The 9,421-nt window shown below is 32.1% G+C and overlaps 2 protein-coding genes across 2 annotated transcripts; both read right to left on the bottom strand.

Moving 5' to 3' along the window:
• Positions 1 to 1,038: 1,038 nt before the first annotated feature.
• LOC139862962 (rRNA-processing protein utp23) lies at positions 1,039 to 3,853 on the bottom strand. Its single transcript, XM_071851593.1, has 8 exons — positions 3,717 to 3,853; positions 3,298 to 3,496; positions 3,119 to 3,199; positions 2,302 to 2,422; positions 1,926 to 2,219; positions 1,732 to 1,794; positions 1,348 to 1,461; positions 1,039 to 1,238 (listed from the first exon to the last, which is right to left on the bottom strand). The coding sequence occupies exons 2-7, from the start codon at positions 3,486 to 3,488 to the stop codon at positions 1,354 to 1,356; spliced, it is 858 nt and encodes a 285-aa protein (XP_071707694.1). The 5' UTR covers positions 3,489 to 3,496; positions 3,717 to 3,853; the 3' UTR covers positions 1,039 to 1,238; positions 1,348 to 1,353.
• Positions 3,854 to 6,827: 2,974 nt separating this feature from the next.
• On the bottom strand, positions 6,828 to 9,147 carry LOC139862808 (transmembrane ascorbate ferrireductase 2). The gene is made up of 4 exons (XM_071851440.1): positions 8,853 to 9,147; positions 8,636 to 8,684; positions 7,533 to 7,732; positions 6,828 to 7,451 (listed from the first exon to the last, which is right to left on the bottom strand). Exons 1-4 carry the CDS (start codon positions 8,994 to 8,996, stop codon positions 7,146 to 7,148), a joined length of 699 nt encoding a protein of 232 aa, XP_071707541.1. The 5' UTR covers positions 8,997 to 9,147; the 3' UTR covers positions 6,828 to 7,145.
• Between the last annotated feature and the right edge of the window lie 274 nt (positions 9,148 to 9,421).

Here is a 9,421-nt window from a genome sequence, read left to right as displayed (position 1 = left end):
ATTATGAAGAAGAAAAAAAAACCTAATAATTTCAACTGTTAGCCCTACATTGTACATAGATCAATCTCACAAGGTCTTTCGTGTGCTACTCTCACTTACAGTTTTATAACTGTATAGTGTAAACAGTGCTGCATGTAATTACTAAATCAGAAACAGTGTTACGTGTTTTTCTTGTTATTGATGTTAAATATTTGTTGGGTTTCATCTCATGCCATTCAATTCATTCATGGAACACAAAATTGAATATCACATTTTCTTATTGCATAAGATAAAAATGATAAAAATCATATGTAATATTATCTATATAGCTCCTTCATTATATAAAGATTAAGTTTTCGCCAATAAAAAAAAATAAAAAATTGAGATTAAGTTTTCAAATCTGTCTCAGCGTTGTTGACCAAAGTTTGCAAGAAGCTACAATAAAAAAACCATGTCTAATCTATTGTACACTTTGATTGTTCATCATATATTTTTTTATTGACTCTCATTTCTAGATAACACCTTAATACCGGACATTATGTTGTTTATAACCATTTGTTTGATCGTATGCCTTGACTATGCCTGGCAAATGGGTCGCGTTAGGTAGAGATTCAACGATTTGGGTCAAAACGGGTCATGGGTCGAATGGGTCTCAATTTTCATACGGAAGGGGTCAAGTCCAAAGGGGCTGGGTCGAGACCCATTTTTCATATAAATTTTTAGAATGATTTATTGTCTTTTTCAAAAAAAAAATATCATTTTTTTCATTTTAAATTTTTGTTAATTTTATTTAAAATTTATTTATTACTGTACTTCTTTAAAAAAAAAAGTTTAATTATCTTTAAGTTTATGTTTTTAGAATTTTTTTTTTATTAATTTTTTTAAAAAAATTAACATTTTGTTTTTCTGATTTTTAAAGTCAGACCCATTCCTTTTGTTTTCTCGAGACCCAATGAACCCAAATGATTGACCAAATGGATCCAATTTTCGAAGTTTGGGTCTTGATCGCCAAGCATAGCTGCGACTGAGTTTTAATGCATGAGGAAATCAATAACAGCTATAACTAATTACATTGAAGCAAATATTTCAATAGTTTAAAGAAAGAGCAGAATGTCAAAACAGTTGCTTTAGAAACTGCAATAGCAAAAAAAACACCTTGGTATCCAGAAAATAATTAGTTAATTACCACAAAATTTAACACTAAGCTTTAGTAAATCTTCATGACTTTTAACATCCCAAGATCATCACAGCATCAAGACCTGAAGATACAGATATGCATCATAAACTTTTTGCTGCTTAACTATATTTATGAAGCCAGATTACGGTCCAGAATTAATTAAATAAGAGGGTGATTAATAATATGCAGACCAATATTTAGTCAGTAGCATCGGTAGGATCTTTCTTCTTACGAGACCTCTTCCTTTTCTTGTTCCTACTCCTTAGCGAATCATCTTGAGTTTTATTCTCATTATTATTACTTTCCTGCAGGTATACCATATACATGAAGACACTGAACACTAAATAGAATATCGCAACTTGACGTTTAAAAAACCATATATAACTGTACCCATTGCCAATAGCCATAAAATCTTTTACATATCTTATTATTTTAAAGAAAGAACACTTTGCAAACACATATGTGAAACCAGGATGTCAAATCTATAAAGGCTCACATAACAAGCAGGTATACAAATTACTATATTTTATAATGTCATTAAAATGACATGACAATAATAACAAAACACAACTTACCTTTTTAGCAACGGGTTTTTGGTTTTCAGTTTTTTTCTTCTTACAGGAGAGCGGATTTGGACCCTGGAAAAGACCACCACAAAATAAATAAATAAATATTCGTAAAAGTATTCAATATTCTTTAATAAGCTTTAGCAACAAAATAAATAAATAAATGTTAAATTGTAAATGGTTTTCTAACGAATGATTAAAACCTTAGCTCTCTTTCTCTTGAATTGTACTTTATCTTTTACATCTCCCTTCCTCTTAGCAGAATTTTTCTTCAAATCTTCAACAATTTTATTAGACAAGTCTTCATTCTCGTCAGACGAATCCCCTGTTTCTTCGGACGCTGATCTTTTCCTCTTTTTAAAAAGCATCTTAAACTCCAAATCCGTCATGTGTGAGCGTTCTTCTTCAGCAGAATTAGCAAACTGATGTTGAGACTCAGACGGGGGCTCAAGAAATAACGCATTCCGAAGCGCAAATATTACAGGCACAGCTGCTATCTGTATCCATAAATTTGTTCAATAAAACACATATACGAAATTAAACAAGTGTATAAACCCAGCGTATAAGATACGTAAAAACCTCTTGAAACTTCTTGCGCAAGTCAGCGTCCTGACTAGCAACAAAGAAATGCTCAGAATTCTTATCTCCTATAACTTCCGTTAGACAGTCGACTGCACTCTTCCTCTTCTCATGATCACACCTGAAATATCTCTCGAGTCTTAGCCTCTATAACTAGGGCCAACAATTCAAATGTTTTATATGCAAAAATTATAATAATAGGTAATACAAGTTCCAAAGAAACTCTCATTCCGCACAATCAAAAGGTTGTAAATTCAAGTTTGCTCACATGATTACATATAATTAAATTCCTAACTGTAGCAACCAATATTCTGACTTTTACTGAAGCTTTCTGTTGTTGATATTGAGGTTTAACACCTTTTTGCAGACACGATTGAACTTTCAATCCTTCTTGTATACAAACTTGAACTTTAAGCCATTTTAATGTGTGGAACGACAATACATTACGACAATACATTACGTAGATGTTTTTTTTTTAAACTTTTTTTACATACTTTTTGAAATATACTTTGTAAATAACTAGGGGTGGAATTGAGTCGAGCTATTCGAGCTTGACTAGCTAAAAGTTCGATTCGAGCGGAGCTTAAACATGAGCCCTAGCTTGAATGCATTTTGGAGTACTATTTCTATAAAAATACAATATATTACATAACTTCTTAATAAAATATAATTTCGAGGACCACGAATAGAGCTATATTAAGCTCAAAACAAGCCGTGTTCAAATGAGCCGAACTCGAGCCTAGCATTTACACCCCTAGTATTACACATATTAACAATTAACAATTAACAAATAAAAAATGATAAAGAAAATACAAACCTAGCAGGTACAAGATCGCGTCCCACATTAAGAGAATCGGAGTAGCCTTCACCTAAACTTTTCAACTCGGCAAGAACGCATCTACTCAGTTGATAAAAAAATAAACATCTAAGTATAAAAGTAGTCGAACGTAACAGACATTTGTTAAAAGTAAAAGTAAATGAATGTATCGAAATAACCTGGTGGTAAACAATTTAACAGGATCTCCTAGAATCTTAGAAATTGAAGTATCTGCTGGAATGATATTATTGATAAAAAGATGGTGTATAAAAGTTCCATCACACAAAACCTTAAAGGGTGGTCTGAAACCAAAACATGTTTTGTAAAATCTAACAATCCTACGATGACGCTTCTGCTTTTTTATTCCCATTTTTAAGTCTGCAATACAACAATGATGAATGAATGATGTGAATATTGATTACTGTACTACTGAAAGTAACGATTTTGATACTGATGTATACCTAAAAATAGAAGGCAATTAAGTAACGAAGACAACAACAACAGAAGGGGATAACTTTAATTTCAATTACCATTTTACTATTACTATTACTATTACTATAATAACTATAACTATAAAAAAGAGCAGCGGGATACTAACCGAAGTAGGAGTGGCGGTTTGGATGAACGTCGACGGTGACGGAGACGGTGAGGGAGAAGGAGAACGGTGACAGACGGAGCCGATGAAGGTGACGGCGGCGAGATAGACGAGAGATGAGGGCAACTGGGAGAATAAGAAACCGTGAAGGTTTATGATTTTGGGGTTTTAGGGCTTTTATTAATTTAGTTTTGAAGAATTAAAAATAAAAAATAAAAGAAAATAAGTTTGAAATTTAGAAAATGTGAGAAAAACTAAGGACCGTTTAGCTCACGAAATTTAATGAGATTCTCGCGGAATTATAATTGAATAAATTTAATTTCAATTCTGCCAGAATTTTATTCGATTCCGTGAGACCTAAACTTTAATTTACCATCAAATATTTAATAATCGTCACTTGTTATTTTTACTTAAGCTTAAATTAAATATTAAATATAAGTAAAATATACTATATTTATAGCAGATCCGATTTTGTTACATAATCTTTGAACATTATTCATACTTAAAAACTGTTGTACACCCGTTCAAATATATCTATCTATCTATCTATATAGTTAATATTAAAATCCTACAATGATGATGTCATAATTAGGCTAATTTCTTTGTTAAGAAAAAATTAAAAAGAAAAAGAAAAAAATCTAAGCATGGTGAGTGATGTCATTAATATAAATAATTTTGAATTAAAATTAAATTTTATTAATTAATTATTATTATTAAATCTTATTAATAATTATTTTTAATTATTAAAATTAAATAATTTTCAATTATTTTAATTAATTATTTTGAATTGAGTACGAGAAGGTATAAAAGCTAGGCAGAAGGAAACCAATTCTGAATTTATATTTTAATTTACAATTTTAAAATAAAATGACAACCAATATTATCTCTTATGATTGAATGTGGATTGTTTAATATGCATTTCAGGTGTTTGATGAAATGTTCAGCTGACGAGTTTTTAGTCAGACTATGTGGTTCCACTGGTCATTAAAGTAAATGACTTTAACATTTACGTTCACTTAATACCTAAAACATATCATTATACTGTTTTTTTTTAAAAACTCTTGGTTCCACGGGTCATTTCACTAGTATTCGTATATTGTTCTAAGATATGGATTATGGAGTCACCTAAAAACTTATTTGTAAATTGTTGAGGAAAATAAATGTAAATTTTTTCCAATTAATATTAATTTTGTTAATTTTATAACTTTTTGAAAATACAAATGTATTTGCATTCTTTACACCTTTTGATATAAGTTAATAATCTAATCTAATTTGTTATATAAGGAACATAATACAAATATGAGTGACTTAAAACTCCGATTAAGTATATGATAAATTGGTAAATGACCTATAAAAACACAGTAAAGTAATAAGTGTTTTTACAAACATGTTCTTTAAAATAAACATGACTTTTGTCAATAACATACATGAATATTTTAATATTAAATAGTGGTATAACACTAACTACCACATGATACTTTATTTTTGCCTTCCCATTGAATCACGAACTTCAAATTAAAAGCATTTTGGATACTTCTTCCTAGTCTCGGGACTTCAAATGAGTCCTTCAAAATTGGTTCTATATGGTGTCAACATGTTCGAGGATTAACTATTCCATTTTGCAGAACTCTTAATTGCAATGTGAACTCTTTTCCGATCGAATATCTTGGAATCCCGGTCGAGCTTAATGGGGGACGCATCTCAATGCGATCCCCGCTTATAGGCAAGTTCAAAAAGAAGCTTGCGGGATGGAAGGGGTGTTGTCTTTCTTTTTACGAACGTTCAATAATGATTAATGTGATTTAGCAAATCTCCCACCACATTACATTGATGGGTTATTACAACTTAGAATGTTCTATAACAAGTTATGCACGGTCAAATCAACGAAAACATCAAAATTGAAGGTCTTCGAGGAAGTTCTTAAGCAACAAGGACTGCGAAGTTTTGGTGCATGGTGATTGGTGCCTGTATCCCAGAACTTGAAAGACTTTAAGGCCGAAGTTCGAAGCTGAAATTCCGGGGCAACGTACACGTCAAAATTTAATGGTGAAATATTAGATGGACTATGCCATCCTCACTAGCTTCATTCTCTCTCGATTGGTTCTCCGGTATGGGTATTCACGACACAAAGTTTTGGAGGATAATTTGTCTCACTACCATTTGGGCCATTTTGATCGCAAGGAACAAGGCACTTTTTTAAGGTGAATCCCCTCGTTGGTTGTCATTGGTTTGGAATATCAAACATAAATTATTTCAATGGACCATTTCTTTAAATTTATGCCGAAGTCATCAATTCTACATTTAGGAAACCAATCCATGGTTTCTCATTCGTCACATTTGTAATATTTGTTTCACTATTGGCCATTTTTTTAGTTTTGGCTCTTTTGATCTAGAACGGTTTTAAAACCTTGCCTCTGTTTGTACTTCGAGATATTCATCCGTTTGATGACTAGCTTTTCTTAGTTCAAATATTGTTTTTTCTCAAAAAAAAAAAAAAAAAAAAAAAAAAAAAAAAAAAAAGACTATTACATCAAAACATCAATGACAATGAGGTACAAATATGTCGCATTAATAGCTCACATCAAAGTCATTCGTATTGATAGCTAAAAACCTATGAACTTTTCAAGAATCCCATTGAATATGATTGATAAAGACACCTTTTGGTTTTGAAGTTTCTAATACACTGCATTAGAAATGTATATAGCAAACTAGGTTTCTGATTTATTTGGATGACTTAAAAAGTAGTGTTTTCTCAATTATTGAAATTGAAACTCTTCTTTTTCAAGTAATAATTAGCATCTTACCCAAATGGCCAAATATGTGTTAGGCATACATATAATCATGTGATGTGCTACCCCCAACTTCCAGTTTATTGTCGTCTGGTCAAGAGTTGCAAATCGTCAACTATTGAAATTTGGAAATCGGAGAGTAGAAAGTTAGAAAGGCAAGAGCAAATTTGCAAATAATGGTGGAAAAAAATGTGCGTGGTTATAAAACTTGTATGTATATGTTATTCTCGATAAGCCACATATACTAGAGCTAAAAATACTCGCCCTCCCGGAGATCCAAAAAAAAAAAAAAACTCATAACTTTTCTCTACTTTCAAATGACAAATAACACTCATGTTTCACTACTATTCTTAAACTCATTCCTATAAAACAAACATAATGTATCACTTGAATGTTTATACATAAAGCACCAGGGGAACTTCATTTTAGTCTTAACCATGTACACGTACTAGTGTATGCTAACATATGAAATATGAAGACTTGTTTACTTGCTGTTTCAACATGAACTTTGACTATATCCAATTGAATTTATGGATATGAAACAAACCACAAAAGGTGGACTAAACATAGATGGTTTCTTTTACATCACTAACTTTGCCTCTTAATCATACCTCATTAAACTAAATCAAATACAGCCACACATTTACTCTACCGACCCTCGAAGAACATCACCTTTTCCGTTAGGTGGTGATATGACACCAAGAATAACAAACCCACCCAAGAAAACAATCAAGATACCCAAAATATTCACTAGCATAGCTTCTGCAGAGTAGCGTGAAATCACGTTGTTGGTTTGAAGAAACGTTGCTTTTTCTAATAAGCCAGTCGCACAAGCAGCAACCGCAAGCACATATATGTAGACTCCAATAAAAACATGCCATGGCATTAAAGAAGCCCTGCTATTTCTTGAACCACCTGGATACCAAAATGTTGCAAATCCAGCTCCCCACTAAACGGGTTCAAATATACATGGTTGATTAGTGGAAATTTAAGACTGAATGTATAATGGAAAAAAGAGAAAAATGAGAACCTGAATGGTAAACAAGATTAAGCAAGCCAAACCCAACCACGAATGCAAGCTGTAGAAATTGTCAATCCCTTTGTCATTGTGAAACTTCCAAGCAGCCCATAAACCGATTGTTCCCAAACAAAATGCGAGGAACTGGAGAGAAAGATGGACTAGTTTTTTGTAACTTTTTGTTCCAGATACTGTCTTGTATGCCAGCATGGCTACTTACACCAAGAAATAGAAATTAGAATATTTATTTTAATCATCATTTTTCAACCTAGTCACATGCATATTTACTTATAGAGTTATAGTCAGAGTCAAGGTTGCAAAACTCGCTATCCGGGGAGTAATAGGATGGGACTTTGGAAGGAATAATCGGCAATTCGGGGATTAAACGGGTTGTACTTTTTAGACATTTAAATATTAAATTTCAAATTATATGTGTAAATATAGAAGACAACCATTAACATAAACATAACTTTAACATAATTGTCTCAAAAACTCTAAAATTCTAGTTTGAATTCATGTTAAAATGTTGACCAATTTGACTTTGCCTGACTTTAATTAACAAATCCGATTTTGACTTATTAACCGACGATGAACGATTATTTAAACGGATTTTGAAAAATCGTAATGGACTGCTCTTAAAAAGGATTAATCGGGGTTTATTACAACAGGAGCACAATGCAGATTAGAAGTTGAAGATGTTAACATTTATCATTCTATATAGTCAACTAACAAGAAACTTATGGGACGGTTAAACTAGAAACTGTTGCAACATACAATACAGCATTGGATGATTAATAAATTTAATCACATTTATGTTCAAACCTTCAAAGAGGGTCAGCTAGTTTGAAACTTGATCTCCTATCAAGCAGCTTATTTGAAGTTGATTATAATAATAAACACTAATGGTTCTTAGATCAACAAGCTCAGTCAGGCCTTTTTGAATAACCCGAATGCAGTTAATGCTAATCACTTTATAAGCAAACAAGACACAGGCATATGAATAAAGCAAATAAGAAAACAAAACCATATCCTAAGCTCATCCATGAAACCTCAAAGCATATCATATTTGCAATATTTGAAAACATAAATCATGGTTTAGTAATAAATACTGTTACCTTCTCCATTCAGTAGAACAAGGCCAATTACCATCAGTACAGGATGAACCTGCAGTAAAAAAAATGCATTATCACTTGATATAACAAAGCTATAACATCAATTAAAGATCTATTAAAAAATATGAATCTGGGTCATTTGTGTATCAAATTGCAAATTGAACCCTAATTGTATAAAAGCCTAATTATAAAAAGATAAATTATCTGAATCTGAAATTACATTAAATATGAGATTTTTATCTTCGGAGATGAGAGCTAATCCACCTCTGTAGTGAAAATTCCATATGAGAACCAAAGCAGCCACTAATGAACCTAAAACCCTAACGCATATAAACAGTGGAAATTTCACTACCGGAACCGCCATATTCCGACACACACGCGCAGAGCCGGAGAGGTTACAAAAGTTATCGGAGTTTAAAGTTTGAAAGTGGTCAATCTGTGATCGGTGATCTTGTTAATTTAGGAAACTTGATATCAAAGAGAAGTGAGTTTTGTTCAGATTGAGGAAGGAAGATCTTGACTTTCATGTACGAAGGATTATTTAATTTTAAATATTTCGGAAATTGTTTGACAGTATGCTCTCAAATTGAGCTAATTGCAAAATCGTCTTCTGACCACGCATAACGCTTTACGCATGATGCGTGTAAGTTGATGTGTGATGCGTGAGCACCAGGAACCTAGGCAAACATGCACGTGGTAAGTGATACACGCACTAACCTATAGCGGAAAAACGCATGGTGCGTGTTTCCGGTTATATAACTCATTTCATTTTTAAACCTCATACGCACT

This window comes from Rutidosis leptorrhynchoides, chromosome 8 (assembly GCF_046630445.1).
Source record: "Rutidosis leptorrhynchoides isolate AG116_Rl617_1_P2 chromosome 8, CSIRO_AGI_Rlap_v1, whole genome shotgun sequence".
In the NCBI taxonomy this organism is placed as follows: domain Eukaryota; kingdom Viridiplantae; phylum Streptophyta; class Magnoliopsida; order Asterales; family Asteraceae; genus Rutidosis; species Rutidosis leptorrhynchoides.
This window is presented reverse-complemented; position numbering and strand designations above follow the sequence as displayed.

What these genes read in the sequence shown, in the direction of transcription:
- LOC139862962 (XM_071851593.1), bottom strand. Translation starts at nt 3,488, where the DNA reads ATGGGAATAAAAAAGCAGAAGCGTCATCGTAGGATTGTTAGATTTTAC. An exon ending in CGCGATCTTGTACCTGCTAG is followed by an intron (nt 2,423 to 3,118) that starts GTTTGTATTTTC and finishes GAGATATTTCAG; the next exon opens with GTGTGATCATGAGAAGAGGA. An exon ending in TCAAGAGAAAGAGAGCTAAG is followed by an intron (nt 1,795 to 1,925) that starts GTTTTAATCATT and finishes GGTCTTTTCCAG; the next exon opens with GGTCCAAATCCGCTCTCCTG.
- LOC139862808 (XM_071851440.1), bottom strand. Translation starts at nt 8,996, where the DNA reads ATGGCGGTTCCGGTAGTGAAATTTCCACTGTTTATATGCGTTAGGGTT. An exon ending in TGTTCTACTGAATGGAGAAG is followed by an intron (nt 7,733 to 8,635) that starts GTAACAGTATTT and finishes TGGTGTAAGTAG; the next exon opens with CCATGCTGGCATACAAGACA. An exon ending in TAATCTTGTTTACCATTCAG is followed by an intron (nt 7,452 to 7,532) that starts GTTCTCATTTTT and finishes GAACCCGTTTAG; the next exon opens with TGGGGAGCTGGATTTGCAAC.